General features: G+C 38.8%; 1 protein-coding gene across 3 annotated transcripts in view; it reads left to right on the top strand.

Annotated features, from left to right (window-relative positions):
* Tusc3 (tumor suppressor candidate 3) overlaps positions 1–22,639 on the top strand; it is a 174,996-nt gene that overhangs the window by 115,988 nt on the left and 36,369 nt on the right. For 2 of the 3 annotated variants that reach the window (XM_006973967.4, XM_076553513.1), the window contains exon 6: positions 2,373–2,462. The exons of the other annotated variant lie outside the window; for it this stretch is intronic. In XM_006973967.4, the coding sequence (XP_006974029.1) occupies positions 2,373–2,462 (90 nt within the window). The remainder of the gene's footprint in view (positions 1–2,372; positions 2,463–22,639) is intronic. 3 annotated transcript variants of the gene reach the window in all.

The raw sequence follows: 22,639 nt of genomic DNA, 5'->3' as shown, positions 1-22,639 counted from the left end.
CTATAGTAATCATACCTGGTAGCTTTCTCTTTACTTCCATTGTTATATAATATATGTAGTGTCTTTTGGAAATGAATTTTTTTAAGATTGGATTTTATGTGTATGTATGAGTGCCTGCTTGTATATATATGCACCATGTATGTCCTGGTGCTACCCATGGAGGACTGAAGAGAGTATGAGATCCCCTTTATCTACAGGTGCAGGTGTCTGTGAGCTACCAGTTGGGTGCTAGGAACTGAGCCCAGGTACTCTGCAAGAGCAGCAATTGATCTTAGCTGCAGAGCCATTGCTTCAGCTCCAGAAATGAGTACTTTGAAGGCATATTGTGGTTACCCTTTTAAACTTAATTCCAAGTCTTTCTGCCTCCTTATTTACTCTTGCATGCCTTATCCTCACACTCTGAGTAGCTCTTCAAATTACCCTATTGCTCAAGTCAGAAACCAGTAACCTAGCCATGCATAGTGTCCACGGTAATCCTAGAACCAAGAATGTGGAAACCGTGGGTCACAAGCCAGATTGGACCATGTAGTTATTTCCATGCCAAACAGAGCTTATACACTGACTGTGAGACCCTGCCTCAAGGATAAAGAAGAAACAAGATATCTGGGTTCTTGGTTTTAGTTCTGAGTCTTTTCTGTCAGGACAGTCAAGCATCAGGACCCATTGATTCCACCTCTTACATACCCGTCCTTCTCTCAGTTCTTACAGTACCATGGGCTAGGCCAGTGTAATCTCACCTGCTAATTCCTCCAAGCTGTTCTCCATACTGCACGTGGTGTATCTCCCTGAAGTCTGACCTTGGCCATGTCTTTCCATCAACCATAATAGAAGTGGGTTAACAAAGCAGTTAGTACACGAAGGCAAAGAACAAGGAGATGCATCAGGGGGTTTCAGTTGCAGATTTAGTCCATGTGAAGGCCATGCCCCAAACCGGCGGAATTCTTGTGTCTGGCTAGCTATTAAATGAACAGACGTCACCTGTCTTACTATAAATGTGGTTTTTCACCTCATATATCTTTCTGTGGGATTTCTAAATACATTCTGCCTGAAACAGTATATGTCTTTTAACACAAAATTTTAACTCACCAGTCTCTCTAAATTCATTGAAACTAATATATGAATTAAATGCAGAATTTATTTTTCTCACATAATTGCATCATAAGCTGTATTTTTAGATGGTTAAATATGTTCTCTACCTCTAGTAGACCTAGTATTCTAGTATATTGTCTTAAGTTTATGTACAAATATTTGTAAATGTTTGGCTTCAGAAAATGTCCTATTCAACTTTGCTCACAACAGTTGTGGCTTCTAAGAAAACAAAAGCTATTGTAAAGTTACCTTCAACAAGGAAAGTAGAAAATTCAGATTAACCTCTCTAAACTAGTTTACCATTTTCTGCTGAAACTGTTTTACACGAAGTTATAGGACATAATCCAACTTAGTTCTCTGAGTTTTTATATCCTCCAAAGATGTACCATATTGTGCTCTTCTTTGTGTTCTTTTTTAAAAAAGCCCAATCAAACCTCACAAAACTGGATTGTTGTTTATTGCTATTTTTAATCCTCGTTGAGACAGATAGTTACCAGAGCTAGGCAGCTGAGTAATTGGGCACATTACAGGGCCAAAAGAGTAACATTCTGATTTATTCTAGAGGTGTGTTTGAGTTTATGGATTTTAAAATAATATTTCAGTATAACTCACGTAGCCATAAGTTACCATAACCAATCTGTGACTCGTTGTTCATTACCACCCCTCCATTAATGCTGTGTTATCATCGAGATTACATGCCAAATAAACTTTTCCAGTATAGAGCCAACAGTTATGAAAATAATCCATAGGAGTTACTCTTGAATGCATTTTTTGAATGCATTTTTTCGTAGCTTCCTCCATCTCTCCAGGTCTGGATTTGTAGTGAGGCACTTTGTGGAAACAGCTAAGTAGTAGTAGAGATAGGCCTATGGTAACCCAGGAACATTAGCTTTGCATGGTCCTAGCTAGTGTGCAGATGAAGTTGGGAAGATGTGGAGAGGATCATGGTCTTTATCGCTACCTCATATCTCCATTGTTCCTTTGACTGGCATTTTGGCGAGTGCTGTTAGATCGACACTCTGCCAGGGGCATAACACGTCATATCATTTAACCATCACTGTATCTCTTGGGGAGAACTAGTCTACTTCATAGCTGTGGAGTTCAAGATGCAGATAGAATAAGGAATGTGCTCAGGATCTTATAGTAAACTGACTTTTTTTTTTTTATTGTGGGAGCTGATACATAATTCTTAAATGGAAGTTTAATGATGAGCGTTACTTTTTAAATGCATTATTCTGGCATTCCCTGGCTTATGTATTGAAATATTGTACCCTGGTTTGCAGTGTATAGTCTTTGCTATGACGTCTGGCCAGATGTGGAATCATATCCGTGGACCTCCATATGCTCATAAGAACCCACACAATGGACAAGTGGTAAGTGTATTTTCTATCCATCGATACTATAAACATTCTCCCTCTTAAATTAAGTTATGATTATGCTCTAGTAAGAATAGGTTTTCTTTATAAAACAGCACATCCTTTCATTTGCTGCTTCTGCCTCATATATGCACACATGCATAAACATAATATATATTACTTTAGAGTAAGGACCACTTTGATGTTGACATCCTAAAAATTATTGTGCCCACTACAGAATGCACACATGCAATATTTGTACAAGTTTGTAAGTTACTGTGACAACAATATGAAATACAACATGAGAAAAATTGAACAAGTATCTAGTGTCCCATCAGTAGTAAGTTTAACCTTCAGGAGTTAATTTAAATATCATTAAAAATTCTAACATCATATTAGAGTGTTAAGAAACCTTTGTTACAGAACTAAAAGTAGTGTTGAAAACATTGTAGAATTAAATAATTATTAAATACATAGTGGAACTTATCTCAGTAACAGGTCCCAAATTCACATAACGGGGCCTGTGAGACGTCTTTTCTTTTGGTGGGAAGGAAATACTGTAATAGATCAACATAGCCACTTTCTACCCTGGAGTTTAATGTTAGGTTTCTGAGTATTAAAAATATTTAGAGATGTGCTTTATTTTCTCATTTCCTCCATTGTTCTTTTGGAAAAAAATAGAAGGATTTTCAGTGGATTACATAGTGATGTCTTTCAGGTCAGTGGACATCGGGTCCCTGCACCCTCCTACCCTGTCCCTTTGACCAGGTGGAATATTTCACACAGGTGCTCACTCTTACTTCCTCTCATAAGTCAGTACTTCACTCTGTAACCAGTTACAGTTACTCTTTTGTTGCCATAACCAAACCCTCAGCAGAAACAACTCCAGGAAGAAAGCTTTACTTTGGCGCACAATTTGAGGGTGTTTTAATCCATGAGAACGGGAACATGAGGTGGAGGCTGCATACACAGTGGTAGACCTGGAAACGGAGAAAGTGGGCCCCAGAGCAGGGGCAGTTGGATCTCTTGAAGGTCCTTGTGACCTGATTTCTTGTGACCTGATGTCTTCCAGTGAAACCCACACATGTTCAAATTCTGTAGCCTCTCAGGAGAATGCCAGTAATTGGGGAACAAATGCTCAAAACATGACTCCATGGAAGACATCCAACCATATTACTTAACCTTGGCATCCAAAGCCTTATGTCCATCTCTAAGCATCACATGCATTTATTTATTCAGTCCCAAGAATTCCTAGTGTCCTAAAAATTCCTAGGCTATTTAGAAGTCTATGGACATTCAAGGAAATCTCTTAGATGTGCTCTAGCCAAATTTAAAAACACAAAAAGTAAAAATACAATGACTCAGAGTCAGTTTTCCCATTCTAAAAGGGAGGAATGTGAGAATATGAACAGCTGAAAATCAGCAGGCTAACATTAAATCTGTCCGTCATGCCATGGGGCGTAGCTTGGGCAGCCTCAGATGTGTGGCCCTGTTACTTGCAGTTCATGCGTGGTTTTTCTCTGGGGCTGTCCACTTTGGCTGGTGTCTCCTATTTCTGGCATCTCCGCCCTCTAGAGGTCTCCATTCTGTCTTAGGCTGCCACTCTCACATCTTCATGCACTGACTCATGAAGGATCCCTAGCTGGAATGTGATGCTACTACACATTGGCTGGCCCATCAGCTCTTCTCAGCAGTCTTGGTACAAACCTCCCAGGCCTGTAAATCCTTTGCTGCACATACAGGCGAATCTTAACATTCATGAACAACAGCAGCTTCCGTTTCTACATGCACAAGTATCTAGACTTGCTTGGACTCCAGTTGTTGCATCCTCTCTGTGCTTGTGCATCGTGACCAGGAAAGTACTTGACTGGGTGGCCCTGACAAGTAGGGCGGCCCTGCTGCTTTCTCTATGAATGAAAGTCGTCTAAATGGATTTATACCCTGGCTTTTTCAGTGGGTGGAGTTTGGCACTCAAGATGCTTTTCTTATTGCCCTATTGCAAACAGCACAGTTTCTCTTTATTGATGTTACTCTTACTCTTTAAAGATTAAAGATGCTTTTTAAAAATTAATTGATGTATATATTTTATATCCCACCACAGCTTCCCTTCCCCCCTCTCCTCCCACTCCCTCCTTCCATCTCTCTTCTTCTCTCCCCTCAACCCATCCCTCCTCTGTATTCACTCAAAAAAAGGTCAGGCCTCCCATGGGCATCAGCAAAGCATGACATATCAAGCTGCCGTAAGATCAAGTACCTCCCCCCTGTATTCAGGCTGGGCAAGGCAATCCAGCATGAGGAATAGGTTCCCAAGAGCCAGTCAAAGCACCTGGGATATAGCCCCTGCTCTCATTGTCGTGAGTGTCACATATGTAACAAGGTACATGACTGTCACATATGTGCAGAGGGCCTAGATGGGTTTCATGAAGGCTCCCTGGTTATTGGTTCAGACTCTGTGAGTTCACATGAGGCAGGCTGTTGCTGTGGGTTTTCTTGTGGTGTCCCTGATACCCCTGGCTCCTACAATCTCTCCTCCCTCTCCTCAGCAGGACTCCCCTAGCTTGGCCCAGTGTTTGGCTGTGGGTCTGTGAATCTGCCTCCATGAGTCACCAGATAAAGTCTCTCCGCTGACAATTGAGGTAGTCACCAATCCGATCACAGGGATGGCCAGTTCAGGCTATGTATCCACTGCTGCCGGGAGTCTTAGCTGGGGCCATCCTTATAGACTTGTGGGAGTTTCCCTAGCATCAGGCTTACAGATGCTTTATTTCCTGTACTTTTTTGCCCATGATATTAAATGCACTCCTTTCTATCAAATTTTATGTATTTTACATTTCTCTGCCACAGTTTTTGCTCCCAGGTCTTTGTTCTGTTTTTTAAATAACCATTCCAAAGCTTGAGTGCTGCAAGACCATTAGTCTATTACTTTAGGATTTATACTCACTCAAATTTTATAGGAAGATTTTTGACACAATGTAACATATTAGCCTCCAGTGTAGGTCCTGATGGATTCTGCTCTCCCCTGGAACCTCAGGACCAAGTTACTGTCAGTGTTTTTGTCCATGTTATGGTCTTCTGAAATCTAGTATCTTCCATTTAGTAGAGGTGGTAGTGTTTTATGGGTCCCTTTACCTAAACATCTTCACATTTCCATTCTTACTGATAAACTACAAAGGCCTGAGAGTCACGTGGTCAGTACAGCCACAGAAACGACACAATCTTGGTACTAACTTCATGTAACAGTTATTTGTGTGCTGCTGAGACCAAAATGCCTAATAAGTACCTTATTTCTCATTTTTTAAAAAAGGTTCTTCAATAGGCCATTAACATAGGAAATGAATTCAGTCTTAATGAGCTGTCCAATTCGTACTATTAGAACTATGATTAGGTGCTAACATACACTCACCACAGTAAGTAATATTGATGCTGTTCACAGTTTCACCACGTAGGATGTAAACACTTTCATCTATGTTAAAGGTTAAGATTAGGTAACAGTATTGATCACACTCATACTCTGTGGTCCTATGTTTTTAAACCATAGAGTTACACACACATGTGTATGACTTGCAGATGTGCAATATTAATAGCTCCATTCTTAATACTCTTAATGACCCCTGAAAGGTCCATCAGCAGAATAAGTAAGGAAACTGCAGGATGAGAGAGTGGAGCATATACAATAAAGCTACTTTTATATGTAACAATAATGACTCATCTTTACAGTGTAAAGTAAAACTAGACACATAAATGTGTCCGTTTTCAGATTTCACTTATTGATGTTCAAAAACTAATCTGTGTGTTAGTCCTCAAGAGAGCAGCTTCCATGCTGGGTGGAGGAACTACAGTAAGTCATCCGGTGGCTTCTTCCTGCATATTTTAATCCATGTGGCACATACAAGGTTGCACTATGAGAATGCTTTTAAGCATAAATTGATAAATTAGGAACTTTCTTTTGTGTACATACTAAAAGTTTCCTTTTAAAAAATAAGCTTTAAGTAAATGTTTAAAAATGTGTTCTATACAAACTTCTCAAGATTTAATTGGTATCTTTCAACAGTGTACTTCCATCTGTTGTTCCATGGAGTATTTTGAGTTCCCATGCCATGTCTTGCTGTGTCTTACCATAGTTCGTGTTCTGGGCTGCTGTATATGTGGCACTATGGGCTGATATAGTAGCCTTCTAGAAGATCTCCAGCATAAACAACGCAGTCTTTCAGTATAGCACCACTAAGGCATGCTTTGGAGTCCTACACTGAATGTTCCCATTAGGTCTTTCCACACCTGGTAACTTTGCAATCTGAAACAGTAGGCGAACATTATCAGGATGTTCCTTTTCCTCAATTTGTGAAACTGTGTGAGAACATGTGAAGGGATATATTCTGTACCACATCAGACTTTGCTGTCCTGTCAGATTGCATTTCATGGAAAGATGTCTAGACTGTAGCAGTCAAGTCATGCAGCCTAGCATGGTGTTTAGAAAGATCAGGTATATTTGTGGCTGTAATAACTGCAATGGCAGCTCTGATGCCACATAGCTGAAGGACAGGCTGCTGCTCAATGTCCCCTAATAGAAACTGTAGCCAGATATGGGAAAATTACCCATTCTACACTGTGTGATTGTTGAAGGGGAAAAGCTCCCCTGTAGGTCTGAGGAAGTCCAATGTGTGGCTTCTAAAAACCTGCTGAACAGCAGTGCTGGGGAGCAGTGGAGGAAGGTTGGGTCAGAGGACACCAGACCCTCACCAGGGACTGGCCTGCAAAAGGTTCTTTCTAGAGGCAGTGATGGAATGAGTGGAGCCAGACAAGCCACAGGCCCCCAGGAAAGAAGTCTGCAGGGAGTGGAGAGCAGCTACAAGAGACAGCAGCTGTGCAAGCGTGTTTACCAGTGAGGGAGTGACCTGATGGAAAATAGTTCCTAGTGGAGGTGAAGGAAACCTAGGAGACTTGTTAGAGTCAGCATCTACAAAGGGAAGACAGCTAAAAAGGTTCCTTTCCCAGGTCAGTTAGTCCTGTGAGCCGCTGGCGCTCGGTGCCTCTCCGAGAGTCGTCCCTCGGGGTGTCTTTGCAGCCATGTGGGGCAGATGCTAGTTCTCATGTAGTAATAGGAGGCATTTATACACCTCCTGTCAGACGTTTGTTGAGCGCTTGTCCCCTATCTAAATAAAGCATTGCTCTCTTGACACTGACGAACTTCATCAAAAGAAATCCAAGCAAACAGAGCTCCAGGTTCTGGGGGCAGGTCAAGCTGGAGTTCAGTGAGGTACTTAGGGCAAGGTTGTGCATGGCAGTACCTTCATAAACAGTGCTTCCTTCAGCTCCCTAACATGCTAGCCTTTTAGATTCCAAACAAAAGGGAATGGTATATGGAAAAAAAAAAAAAAAAAAAACAGCTTCAGGTTGGTATTAAGTTACTGTGCTCTGAAAAAACAAACTAGCTAAAATAATAATTAAAATATCTATCATGATGAGTTCTTTTTTTTCAGGAAAATATTGTGTTTTATAAATAATCCTGCTGAGAAAAGTATTAGAGGTGTATACATTGAAGATGTGTCTCTATTATAGATAATTTTATTTTTATGCACATTTTAATATTTTTACATACATGGAAAGTTTCTTCCCTGATGGAAATCATCATTGACAATTTGTTTGTAGGATTTGTATTTGGACTGTGCTCTTCAGAATTGTTACCCATGGTAGTCTGGTCCTCTAGGCTCTCCCTTCCCATTTCCCTTGTACATCATTTGGACCTTCAATAGAGTATATTATATATGTTGTCTTACTGTAGGGGGACCTTGAAGTAATGAAATTGAGGCTGTCAAGGATTTGCAGTCAAATTGCTTTGGAAAGATTAAGTTATAAAAAGTAGAATTTAGCTAAAGGACTGATCCTGCTGCTGCTGTTGCTAAGAGTGAAGCTAAGTAGTGAGTGAACTGAGCCTGTTTGTTAGAAAAGTTTGTACTATAATGAAGTGTAGGCTTGCTGGGAAACCACTTCTGCAAGTGTTCACCGGGACTGATTTCAATTGGGCTCCATTCCCCTAACAAAAGGAGACAGCCCTGACTTACAACCAGCCATTAGACCTACCCCATTTCAAAGAACACCTGAAGCTCAAGCAGGCCACAGCCTGTAACAACCATCCATCCATAAGTCTTTATCAGGAGGAGCATGATGCTTGCTGCAAGGTGGACAAGCTGAGCCTGGTAACAACTATTGGAAGAGAACAACACTGGTGTGCTTGACAGGTCATTTTGACAACATCATCTGCCCATAAGGGTAGACTTGCAGTCTCCAGTCACTGTTTCAATTGTTCAAAGTGTAACCTGGGGGCCTGGACCTGAAAGAGATGTATTGATGATAGCTTATGTGGAACGCATAAGCCCGTATATGTTGGTAAAATTGTCTATTCAGGGCTGGTTTCCTTGTGTACATGAGCTAGAATAGTCAAGTGCTATGGTTAGGTTTTGTTTTTTTGTTTTTTTAATTTTTTTTTTTAATTTTTAAATCTCTATGTGTGGAGTGGTTTCTCATTGGGAACACACACATGTGCGCGCACACACACACACACACATACTATAGCAGTATGTAATATAAGGAAAGTACATGTAATTGATAGATGACGTGTCAGTTCTGAACTTATTTTGTCTTTAATCATGTAAGCTTCTAACTAGACTAATCAAACCGGACAAAACAAGCTTAATAAAAATAAAATAGCATTTTAGGATAGGCTTTGACTTCTTCATTTCATTTTCAATGCTTTACACATAAAAGCTATCTTTATTACAATGTTTTTGTTCACATCATCACATATGAATTGTGAAATAACACATACTTTAAAAAGCTGAAGAATTAACAAAGTTCTATTTCAGTGTAAATGATATGAGGAATGTGAGAGAATTAATAGTGCAGGAGGAGAGTGCTGAGCTGATTTTGAGTTTGTTTGTCACTGTTAAGATGCTATGTAATTGCACTAGTCAAGCACTAATGATCCACTTAACAGCATGAAAGTCATCATAAAAGCAATCATTACTGTGTAGCTAAAGGGAAACTATACAACTCATGGTTATATGGGACACAAAAGCCTTTCTGTTGATAAACAGTCATCTTAAAGAAAAATGCATCAAATACAAGAAAGCTTATTCTTAGGATATTACTCCTACTGTAAACAAATGCTGCAGTTTCTCTTGAGATTTAGATGTAAATTGTGCAATGATACTGTGTGCAGGAGGCTCTGGCGGGTTGAGCCAAGGTGCCCTGGGTGGGTGAGGGAGACACACCATACAGACACAGCAGCAGTCTGCATTGTGGAGCAGTGGAAAGTCAGTCACACCATGCAGACACATGTCTACCTGGAAATTATTTTGGGAAAGGGGGAGAGAGAATAGAGGGATGGGGAGAGAGAGAGATGGATGGAGAGAGAGAAAGGAAAGCAGAGGTGCTCACAGCCTCATGGAGAAGAGAGAGGAGAAGGGGAAGAAGAACGAGGGGGAGAGTTTTTCCTCTTAAAGGGGGCTTTATGTCAGGACACAGGGTAGGTCCTGAGGAGCAGGCCAGAATGCCAACAAGCTGTTGCCTAGGATTACCGTCATTGCTCATACATAACCCAGGGTTTGTTACTGCTTTGCAGTTGAGTTATGAATATTCTAAGTGTCCTACCCATGTGTTTACATATGCAGAAGCATTGGTTGTAAAGTGGTCCTGCTGCTGATGGAGTCAACATTAATGACTGACTATACTCATATATTTCCACGTGCATCACTTTCATGTCTCAGATTTTACCCATGGTAGATGTTTGAGGATCTTTTTAGTCCTGCAATCCCATCCCCAATTATAAATTGGAGATTGTATGTATTTAAACTATTGTTGTGATATTTTAATTAGAAATACTTACAAATGCTGTACCATCTACCACAAGAATGTTGGTCTTATCTTTATTTAAAAAAAAAAATAATAAAACCCAGAAAGTTAAATACAGTTAATATATAAAAGATAGGCAGGACATTTGTATTAGGGATTAGAACCAGGTTTCTTTCTGTCCTCTTGATTCATCCCGTTATCTTTCAGTGCAGTGAACATGTCTTGAGAGTGCACTGATGTCAGGTGTAATGGTTGGTACAGCTCCACTGTGAGACCTCAGGAACTAGAGAGGAATTGTATAGTGAAGTGTGGGTCAGCAGAGAGTCTCAGCTGTAGAACCTTGCTTCTTACTGTGCTGTGTGGTTATTTACGACAGTGACCCCGTATCTGTCTGGTCTTTTCCACATACTTCCCTATATCCCCTGTTGCTTTTGATGGCATTGCCTACTTGGCTGGCTTTGGCAAAGTTGCCTGCCTCTGTTATTATTTTCAGGGTTTCCCTTGTCTCTCCACCTACCTCCTAGTTACTTTCATCACCACCGTTACCTGTGTGCCTTCTCAGCCAAAATTCTAGCTGTGTCTTGTCGAATTTTTGAGCAGTGTAAACCGCTTTCTTTCAAGGATTTCTGTACACCACATTCACAAGTCATTAAAAGGGACTATTAAAGGGACTTCCTAACAGGGCAGTCCACATAATAGACATTTAATAACTTAAAAACAAATAGATGTTTTACTTTGCAAAAAAAAAAAATTAATAGTAATTCTAGGCCTTTAACTCTGAAAGTGTATCAGGAAAATGAGGGTTTACTAGTTAAAACCTTGACAGATGGCAAGGTTGCTCAGTGGCTAGTGCCTCTTACTCTCGAGCCTGCAGGCTGGAGCTTTGTTTCCCCAGAGCCCACGCACCGGAAGACGAAAGTCAGTCCCTGGCCTCTGTCCTGTGACCTCCACAAGCACACACAGCGTACCACTCCCACATACACACATTATAGAACTACAAAGTGAGAATGTATTTTCATATGTCAGACTTTAATACAACTAAATATTCTCTGACAACCCAGAACTGATTTGATATTACATAAAAATTAAATGCTAAAAGAATCCACTTTCCCACAGAGTAAATGTTGAATTACTCATTAACTTCGTAACGTTTCTTAATTTTTTCCAATTATGGAAAATTATTTCAAGCTTTCAAAAATTAATGTGCTAAATAGAACCCAGTTGTCATTAAAAACCAGAGATTATTCTCAATAACGCAATATTATTGAGTCATATTAATATATTAATGACTCAATAATAAGCATGTAACTTGAAATCCAGGAAAAGCATTTTAAATGTATATCTTTAGATTTAAGAATAAGACCTTAAAAACTTCACCAATTGACATTATTCTGTGAATGCTACCAAGTATAATGCCTTTTGACATTTCATAAAAGTAATGAAATCTGAAGTAAATAAACATGCAAAACCCATCTCTTTAATATTCATATTATCTATGTTACTTCTGTATTCATTAAAATGAAAATTTAGAGTAAGTTTTAAATATTTGCCTTAAAATAGTTTTAGTGGTTTTATATGCCTAAGGCTTCTGTAAACTTTAACCCTATGTTATATGTTACACATGTTATCAAAGCAAAAATATTTGTTAACTGCCTTCTACTAAAATAACTGTAAAAGCAGCATAATTTGCTTATGCCGTAGGCCAAATTAGTCTTCAGTTTATAGATTAGAATTTCAAAATAATGCTACTGTGGGGATGAAATAGATGTGCATTGGGACATTTTCACATGTCTTTGTGTAAATAACACTGAACAAAATCCGTGTATCAATAGGTTTCTCTGGGCCTCAACTCCCCACTTGTTTCCTTCTTCCTTCAGATATTATCAGACCATTATTATCATTGTGTTCACATAACCAAGTAATCCAGAATATCATGGAGAGAGAAGAATGAGTCCAATATATTGTATGTAATTTAATTCTTGTTCACAGTAACGAGAACACGTTTTCCTTTCTTACATGCTGTGGGTTTGGAATGGCATTCCTCCTTTCTTCATTCCCCAAGTCCCTCTTTTTCTGACACAGGTCATCTATAACTTTTTCGAGAAAGTCAGTTGTCTCCTTGAGTGACTATAATTATTCTGAATGGCATCATCTTGCTGAGTGTAATTTTTTAATTTAATCACATTTTTTCATAATCATGTCCACTAATGAAGTAAAAATATCTTGATCACAATACCAGAATATTCTTCATCTTTGTAATTCTCCGCATGAGGCTGTGCAGACATCTTCAATGAAAAAAAAATGTGCCAAGAAGATGCATCCAAAATAACTAGGCTGGAGAGATTTCATTCTTTTTTTTTTCTTTTTTAATGTTCACAGTATGGTTGTTTTCCACCTGTGAATTCATAAATTATCTTGAGCTTTACTTTTTTACTGATTTTTTTAATCCTTTTGGAATAGTAATAAGCATTAGATATATTACATTTTACTTATTAGTAGAACATTGACTACACAGAATATATAGATTATTATTTACAAAACTATTTCTATCTTTGTAACATTAACTGTTTATCCTGCATTGTCAATTATCTATTGTAGTTTATAATTGTTACCTATACTAAAACTTCATCCATTTGGAAAGTTTGGTATTTGGCCAAGATGCTCAGTTCAGACTTAAATGAACCCTTGTGTCAAAATATAGTTATATATGCCATACCATGTTTAAATGCCTATGAAATAACTGTTTTTTTTACTTCAATCCCTGAATGTACACTTAAAGATACACACTGTTGAAATGTACAGTATGCAAAGTAAGCTTTGTTTGCAACAGTGAGTTTTATACTAGATAAAACAACAGAGCTGCTGTGTGAATGGTGCTCCAAAAGGAACAATTACTGTGAAAAGAAACATTTTCTTCATGAAATCAAATGGTTGTGTCCTACATCAAATCTTGTAAAATTCTGTCAGGAGAATATTAGGCAAAATTATGTATCATCTCTTCCACTGAAAGAATGGAAAGTCATTTTTACAGTAACAGAAACTTTGTAAAATATGTAATAGCTATATGTTTTGTCTGATATTAGATGTGTAGTTTATATATTTAGTAAATGTTTATGTCATGGTTTCCAAATGTAACTATCAATCTTTAGAAATGCATCTCTCTTTCTATCTGATTGTTTCACGCCATTCTGTTCTTTCTCTGGGACCCATTCTGCCATTTCCAGTTCAGTTCCCTGTGCACTCAAATCCCTACACTTTCATTGCACGTACTCAATAATAACAAGAAACCAAAAATGTTGCCTGGAAATACTAGGAGAAAGATGGCCTGTAGGAACAAGAGTGCCGTAAATAGCACATCATGGAAGGGTTACTATAACTCAGGAGTTTCTAGTTATTGTCATGGAGCATTTTAATAAACTTGGTATTTTAAAATATGCTGAAGGTGACCCATCATTTTAGAACCTCATCTATTAACTGGTAATTAAACTGGAGGACCATATGGTTTCTAGCAAGGAAGGAGATTGTGTGACAAACACAGCACTCCTGAAGAACACTGAGCTAAGAGCTTACATATTATGTTACATACAAAATATACTGCTGCTTGAGTATACCGTTGTTACGAGAAGTTTTAAACTAGACTGTTACTTAAATTCTTGTATATAAAATTGTGTGTTCTATAGGAAATTACATCAGTATTTATTATTCTGTAGCTAAGCATGTAAGAAATATATAACATCTTCTACAGTAAAGATGCTTGGGAGTGAGGGCAGTGGTTGACATTTAGGACAGATGTAGGAGCATGTCAGTGTTGAACTTCCCTGTCAACAGACAACCTGAATATGAACTTACTGAGGACAAGAGCTTTGTTGTGCTTCAGAAAGAAGCAGAAATTGAATCTTCCTGGAGCTTTGGGACTGGCCTGAAATGGTATAAGTGGACATTTCCAAGGCAGACAGGCAGCTGATGTGGATTTGAAAAAGAGTATGATGTACCAGTTTGCATTTCCTGGCTACTGTAAGGCAAGACTCTTAAAGTAAGCTATCTACCCAGGTGTGTGGACTGTTATGATAAATTGATTCGTACAGATTTCCTGAAGCAAACACTATCATTCTTTCTTTGGCTTATCTTATCTTTGTCAGGCAAAGATTTCCTTGAACAAACTACTAAGTCATGTTGACACAGATGTTCTCAGTTCTCAGCGATAATTCAGGAGGTTGTTGATGGATTTCAGGTTGTCAGAGTTAGTTTCAGGATAAAGGCACCATATGAGAAGAGATGAACCATACCTTACGGAGCAGTAATGTTAGTGTTCTCATGGCCATGTAGGACTTACTTTCTGTATTTGCCTACTTTTGAATTTATCCTTCACTTTTTTTTGTAAATACGTTTTATGAATGGCAGGGAATCTAGATGGTGCAAAAATCACACTTTATTTACAACAAGCTTTTACAACTTCCCTTATTAAACTGTAATGGTGATCCACTTCTTACATTGAGATGATCGAGAACTTGCTTTCTCATGAGACAGTCAGCACAGCTATAGAAAGCTTTGTGTGTTGGAGAGCATGTGTGCACTGTCTGAAAGTGAGTTGGGAAATGTGTGTAAGTGACAAAAGAGACTTCTGTACCCTAGGACAGAAAACCATCCCCTGAAGTAATTAATCATCTGTTAAAGACCTAGTGGCTTCAGAACTAAACTTGAAATTGCTGTCAGCAAATACATGAGTATCTTTTAAAAATCTCTACTAAGGGAGTCCTCTGTTCTTGGTAATTAACTTTCGCTGGGGAAAAATAAACCCTCTCCTCCTGAAACTGAAGGCAGTTCTTCAAAGCAGCATCCCTGAGCTCCACCGCCATTATTTAACTAGACCCTCGTCACGAAGATAAACGGGTTCCTGCATGTAGATTCAATTCATGCAGGTCCACCACTTGCCACAAGTGACTGCTGTGTCTCTATGTAGTTGTGGGTCTTGCTTGTAGTAGAGAAAGGAATGTCTTCTAAACTCTTTGAACCCAGGGGTTAAGAAGAAACACCAGGGGTACCACGGCAGGGGATATTAGTATAGGTATAACTGAAGACTTGAGTTGAGCCTAATTCAGTATAGTCTGTAGTGTTACGGAGGGAAAAGAAACTACACCTTCAGTTACCTTGTTCTTAACTGACTTGGCCTTCCTTCACCATTTCATGTTTTCGGGGTTCTGAACTATAGAATTGAATTTTTAGTGTTCCTAATGTATGTGTACTTGATTAGTGATGCTGAGAACACTAATTTTGGGAAACCCTCTATTCAGATATTTGTTCATTTAATTGTCTCATCCACAGCAGTTAATAAAGAGTACACTGTGTGCCATGTTCAGAGCTTTTATTTTTGTCAGATGACCTGCACAGACAAGTAGATGTGGCAAGTGGTGGGCCTTCCTTGAGAGGAGTACCTGGAGTAGGGCTTGAGGACTGTCAGAAAGACGAGCTGCCAATCTTAAGTGAGGCAGAAGCGATTCGGGAAATACAGGCAGTCATGGTAATGGTTCAATACTTTCAGAAGCGTTCCCCTTTTGCTCCCCTTGAAAAAGAGGGCCTCAGAGCCTGTTGTTCTTAGACTGCACTGGCAGCTGGCTAACTGCTGGCTCTGGTTCTGCACAGGACAGGCTGGACAGCTCCAGAGCTTTTCTTTGGCTTCCCCTTCCTTTTTCCATCATTGATGTCTCTGCCTCCAGCCCTTCATGTTAGTGTTCCTGTGTTTTCATTCTCCCATCCAACTCTTTCTCCTTTCCATTCTCTCTCTGTCCCTTTCTACCTACCCCCTTTTCCCTCTCCCTCTCCCCGCCTTGCCAGTTTAATATGCTTAGCTTAGTACAGTGATACTGGGTCATCGTGTGTGTGTGTGTGTGTGTGTGTGTGTGTGTGTGTGTGTGTGTGTGTGTTGGCAGAGTTTTTCTGTCCAACCACCTGTTCACAAATAACCAGCAGCCGCTTCCCAAATAACTTAATATAAGTTATAAATGCTTGGTCGATAGGTCAAGCTTGTTACTAGCTAACTCTTACATTTAAATTAACCCATATTTCTTATCTGTGCTTTGCCACATGACTCATGGCTTGTTACTTCATTTTCTGCACGTCCTGCTTTCTTGGTAGCTGCCTGGCTGGTGTCTCCCCTTGACTCTGCCTGTCTTCTTCCCATCATTCTCCTAGTTTTGTTGCCCCATCTATATTCCGGCCTGGCTGCTGGCCAATCAGCTTTTTATTAAACCAGTCCGAGTGACAAATCTTCACAGTGTACAAATGATTATTCCACAGCGTAGTGTGTGTGTGTGTGTGTGTGTGTGTGTGTGTGTGTGTGTGTGTGTGTACTCTTACATGCTCATGTCTGTCCATATATGTGGTTGTGGTCATACAGATATAAAAGCAAGAGGTCAGCATATATATAGCCCTCTGCTTCTCCTTGTTCGAGACAGGGTCTTTTCCCTTCTCATAAACCAGGCCAACTGTCCCATAAGCTTATTGAGAATGTTCTCTCTCCAGCTCCCATTTTCTTAGAATCTGAGACACTTTGGCTAATGAGTTGGGCTTTTATGTGAATGCTTGAGATTTGAACTTAGGTCTTCAGCCTTGAACTGCCCTTACCTGCAGACTTATATCTACAGCCTCACACCTTTAATTCTTACATTATTAAACTTGACTGTAGGATTTACAATCGTAAATCTTTACTCCAATCATTTGAAATATCAGGTCTACAGGGAATTAGTGGGATTAAGTGATTTCCTTAAATTCATAAAACAAGTTTGTCACACAACAATTAAATTCAAATCAGTTTATTTTTCTGTCTTATTTTAATGCCTGGTGACTCTTGCCTTTTTGTTTTTAAGTCATTATTTCTATCTTTTGTCACATAATTTCCTAGGTTTTCCTGGAGTTGTATACCCTGGGACTTAATTTCATTAGCATGCTGCTATTTACATTACTATTGATACTTACATTTTCATGACCCATCTCTTTCCAGACTTCTGGAAATGATCAATTTGCATGCTTTCTTTCTGTGCCCTCCATGAACAGAGGCCTTGGAGCTGTAGTCACCCAGTGTAGAGGGGAGGGATGTAGAGATGGGGCTTTGGTGATGCAAGGAGGTGAGCATGAATTTGCTCTTTGCCTGTGAAGTTGACTAGAGCTGCGTGGTGCAACTGATACTTTTAAATCATGGACTTTGGAACTATGCTTATACATGCTGTGCCAACATAATTATTGCTAAAGAGGGCCTGCTAGCTGGTTCAGAAGGTAATGATACTCAGAACCAAGCATGACAACCTAATTCAGTCCCCAGGATCCGTTGGTGGAAGGGGGAACTCTACATGTTTTTTCTCATTACCTTCACCTATATGCCATATTGTATGTGTATATGCATGTACACCCCCTCCAAGTGTACACACTAACTGTAATTTTTACAATTTTAAACCATTATTATTGAAACTAATTCATCATCTCAGTATTATGAAGCCATTTATAGGTAAATTAGAAGGAATATAGTATTCCACTAAATTAATTGACTGTCAAGAAATAATATAATGTATGCTACTTTACATAAACCTATTTTAAATCAGCTCTGTATGGAAATTTCTATGTCACTATTTTTTGGTAATGTTAGAATTAACAAATTACATTTAAAATAATTCTTACTAGGCTGTCTCTAACATGTTCTGGTCGAAAGTGTCTCAGAAGACTGAATGTAAGTGTTGTACAGCATAATGGTTTGTAATGTGTTATAAAATAAGCTTGGTGTATCTCTCCTGTAGCCACTGCTTTGGGCCAGTGGTGATGCATGCGGTCACACTGACAGCGAATGTGAGGGCAGCTTATCTTTCTGCTGGGACCCCTTCCTTCATGCTCTTAAATCTTATTTCCTGTTAGGGAAAACTGCTTAAAATCCCTACAACAGCACTCCTAATCAAGTTTATGTGTACCAGTGTTTAGCATGCATGTATGCATGTGCACAGCACGCATGCCTGATGCCCACAGATGTTCGAAGAAGGCCTCACCATCCCCAGAACTGGAGTTACAGACAGTTGTTAGCCACCATGTGGCTGCTAGGACTCAAATGTGGCCCTCTGCAAGGACAACAGTGCTCTTACCACTGAGACTGCTCTCCAGCTCTTCGAATCTTTCTTGATGACTGTGTTCTTCTTCTCCTCCAAGCAGATAATGGAAAATGGTTTCAACTGTCAGTAGAGGCACTCACTTCCAGCTATAAGACATGAAAAAAGTAGAACGTGTTATCTGTTTGAAGAGAGTAGACAGTTTTGAATTGCTCATGTTGAAATGAGGGTTGTAATATAAAATATGAATACAGTAGTAAATTTTATATAGCCTCCATTTGTGTGGCTGAAACCCAACTGCACTGCACTCTTGAAAGCACAAGAATATGACCTAAGGATGATCACTTCAACGTTGTGGGAAACTAAAATACTGAGGAAAGTTATGCTCAAATCAACATTATTTTCTAGTTTATGCATTTGAAATTGAAATGAAAGTATAGGGAAGCCCGTGAATTGATTCAGCCCTACAGAACAACATAAAAACAGTTAAGATATGTCTTTTGAGGGAGTTGGCTCTTTATTTTTCCCAGAATAAGTAGTTTATTGTGGTTTTAAGTATTGTACTTCCAAAAACCCAATGCCATTGTTTAATAGTATACTAAAAGTCTGTTCGGCTAACCTAATTTTAGATGGTATTCTTATCTTTGAGATTCAGCCATTTTCCTAATGCCTTACAAAATAATTAAATAATTGTTGACTATAAAGCATGGCTATTTAGAAGATGATTATCCCAAGACATTATCAGTGAGTTTTGTAAGTACATATTGAAAATGCAGGTGTTGGTTTGAAGTCCTTGGACTTTGGTTTCTTATGTTCAGTCCTGTGAAAGGCCTTTCAGATACTCTCTTTTCATTTACTGAATTCAGAGTAAGAATTTCTTAGATGTGTAGATTGTCATATTTAATCCTTCTGCAAGTAATAGTTAATCATCTATTATTCCAACCCCTCTGAATATTGGGCACTAAAGAATGATTACCTTTTCTCTTGATATGTTCACAGTTTTAGGGTGGAAAGAATATGATAATATACATCCACCTTCCAGCTCATTTATACTTAAACATCAAGTTGAAATTATTTCTGTGCTAGCAGAACTGGAACAACAGCTTTCTGCATGTGAATACAGAAAGCAAAGAAGGAGAAATGTCAGAGCCCAGATTCTTACATTTCTTTGGGATTTTGCAAGTGGGTGATGATGTATTGACTCTCTAAAGCCAACGTACTATTCACTGCGTGGTGTAGCACACGAGGCCTGTGTTCTTAGATTTCAGGAGACCAGACATGAAAATGCAGGTAGACTGACGAAGTTGCCTTCTCCTGGAGGTTCTGGGGAAATCATAGCTTTGCCTGTTTCCTGGTGTTGTCCAAAGTTCTTGGCGTCCCTTGACTTGTTGATGCACCACTGCAGTCTCTGCCTCCATCTTCATACCAGCTCTTTTACTGTAATGTCCTGTGCTCTCTCTTCCGAGGATACCTGACCATTGCCTACATCTTCCAAATAAAACCCCATTGCAAGTTACTGTGTACCGATGGATCTGGGGCAGTTGTTACTTAACCTGCTCTTCTAGGCAAGGTAACAGGATAGGCATTCTTGAAGATGGGACAGGCCAGAAAAATACTGTAAGATAAAACGTCTCTTTTTGTGAACTATATAATTGTCCTGGGTTTATATCAATAAAGATAATGTTGCTTACTGATGTTTACCTATATATTTAAAAGAATTTTTCATAAGCCGGGCGGTGGTGGCGCACGCCTTTAATCCCAGCACTCGGGAGGCAGAGGCAGGCGGATCTTTGTGAGTTCGAGGCCAGCCTGGGCTACCAAGTGAGTCCCAGGAAAGGCGCAAAGCTACACCGAGAAACCCTGTCTCGAAAAAAACCAAAAAAAAAAAAAAAAAAAAAAAAAAAAAGAATTTTTCATTAAAAAATTTCAGTAGGAATTGAAGTGATAAGGATATATGTAAATGAGAATATATGTAAAGATTAATACTTTTTTTCTCAATTTAATATAGTCATAGTTTTAAAATATTTAGGAAATCTCCAGAAAAACATATACGAGAAGCTAATTTTTTGAACTTTAAGAAAAACATGGCAGCAGCAAATACATAATATGTCAATTCCAATAAATGTTGTGTGAAAATTGTTCAGCCCTTTGTAGAGAAAAAAATAAGTTGATTTGCAGTTTTCTTGTATTGCCATATTTATATTGGTTGAGTTGAATAATATGTTGTATCATTTGTACTCACATTAGAAAGTATGATTGATCTGTTCTATATACTATCTGAATGGATCTCCTAATAACTTAATTGAAAAATATGATTCAGGGGTCTTAAAGGCTAGCAAAGAATATGTAATTGTTCTAATACCCTCACTTAAAACAGATCTTTCCCTTTCTTTGGCAGACCCATAGGTTTATACTTTTAGCGTGCTGTGTGTTAATATTTTCCCTAAAATTCTGTACCTGCCTTTCCACTGTATAAAACATATGTTTAGAAACCACCTGACACTCATCAGATCCTGTAACTTTCCAACAACAAGGCCTTAAGCTTGAAAGGGAGAGTTCTGAAGTGAGGTCTTGTTTGCTATTAGCCTCTTCTGATCTTCAACCTTGACCTGATTTTTTTAAATTTTTTTTCTCTTATTCTCCTTTCTCTCTCTCTCTCTCTCTCTCTCTCTCTCTCTCTCTCTCTCTCTCTCTCTCTCTCTCTCTCTCTCTCTCTCACACACACACACACACACACTCAGATGGATACCAACTGACTCTTAAGTCTCTTTCTCCAGTCTCTGCCCCCATTCACCCATCCCTTCCTGCCCTTCCCTCCTTGTCCACCATCCCTTCCTGCCCTTCCCTCATCCTGTTAAGCTCTGTTGTCTTCTTGACTGTCACTTGTGAAATATTCGAGAAAGCAAAGATTTCAATTTAATATATCCCATGTATGTTCTTGAAGTTTGTGACTGCACACCACTGTCCTACCTTCTCATTTTTCACTTAAAGTCAGTTTAGGTGTGTTTATTTTCTCTGTGAGCCCTAAAAGAGTTGTCTGTACCATCAAGCCGACACTGGTTATTTCTAGGTTAAATCATTTTGATTAATACTTTTTGGTCATTAAAAAATGTAATTTGTCTGCAGCGTTTGTAAACAATTCATATTATGCCTTACTATTGTCAATATTGATGGTAATATTATATACCTGTCTGAGAGAATATGTTGGCTTGAGTATATAGTCCAGTAGGATAGTGGTTTTGTGGCATGCACAAAGTGAGCTCTATGACCAACAAGGACAGAAAAAAGAAAAAAAGCGGGAAAATTTATCCTAAAGAATCCTTTTTATGTTTTATGTTTTTTTAAAGTTTAAAACAAAATAACAAAAATCTCGAATAGTAGAACGTGTCACTTCGGTTGCTCATTTTCTTTCTATCAGTTTTATATGAATCTTTCAGATTTCTTTGTGCTCTTCTGTACATGCATCCAGCAATAGTTATGATGATTCCTTTGAACAGTGAAATCAGACATGACTATGATTGTTCTGGAAGGTAACAGTAAGAATTGCAGTCAGTAGTGTCGGGTTCCTCATCCCTTCCCTCCCTCCTCTTGTTGCATGTTAATGCTTTCCTGATGAAATTGCTCCTGATGAAGCTTTACCTGGGAGGGAGTTAGGTACCTACTCAGGGGAGCTGCAGCAGCTTTGTACAGAGTAACTTACAGTAAATTTGCCTAGCTCATTCTGCATCTTGTTGGTGATAAAGGGCACTTGAAAGACAATGCATATACTAATTCCATTGTATATTTTTACATTGTGTCTCTAGTCTACGTAATTATTTCCAATAGGATGCCATGATTGTGTATAGGAAGATTAACATTGTTCTCTAGGCCTTTCTTCAAACACAAAGATTTAGCTAATTAACCTATGAAGTAACTTTATGTAAATAACTATAACAATATGTACAATAATTTTGTTCTGAATTTTCATTTTTGAAATCTACCAATCTATTGATGGTATTACCATCATCTGCTGATTGAGCAGTGAGTAGCAGCTTCTCAGTTTCTTTCCAACCATACCATGTTTAATCTCCTTAGATTTTTACATTATCACAAAGATACTGAATTGTCTGTAGGACAAGACCTTGAGCTGACAGAATCTGACTGTGAAATCATTATACTAGTGAAGAGTCGTGAGCTCCCCTAAGGCATCTGATGCTAATCCCAAACAGATATTTCATGCTGACTAATTTCCAAGGCTGTACTTCCTTCCTAGCATGAATGATA

The sequence above is a fragment of the Peromyscus maniculatus genome, chromosome 17 (assembly GCF_049852395.1).
Source record: "Peromyscus maniculatus bairdii isolate BWxNUB_F1_BW_parent chromosome 17, HU_Pman_BW_mat_3.1, whole genome shotgun sequence".
NCBI classification, from domain to species: Eukaryota; Metazoa; Chordata; class Mammalia; order Rodentia; family Cricetidae; genus Peromyscus; species Peromyscus maniculatus.
The sequence above is the reverse complement of the archived record's forward strand: the minus strand, read 5'-3'. Positions and strand labels throughout refer to the sequence as shown.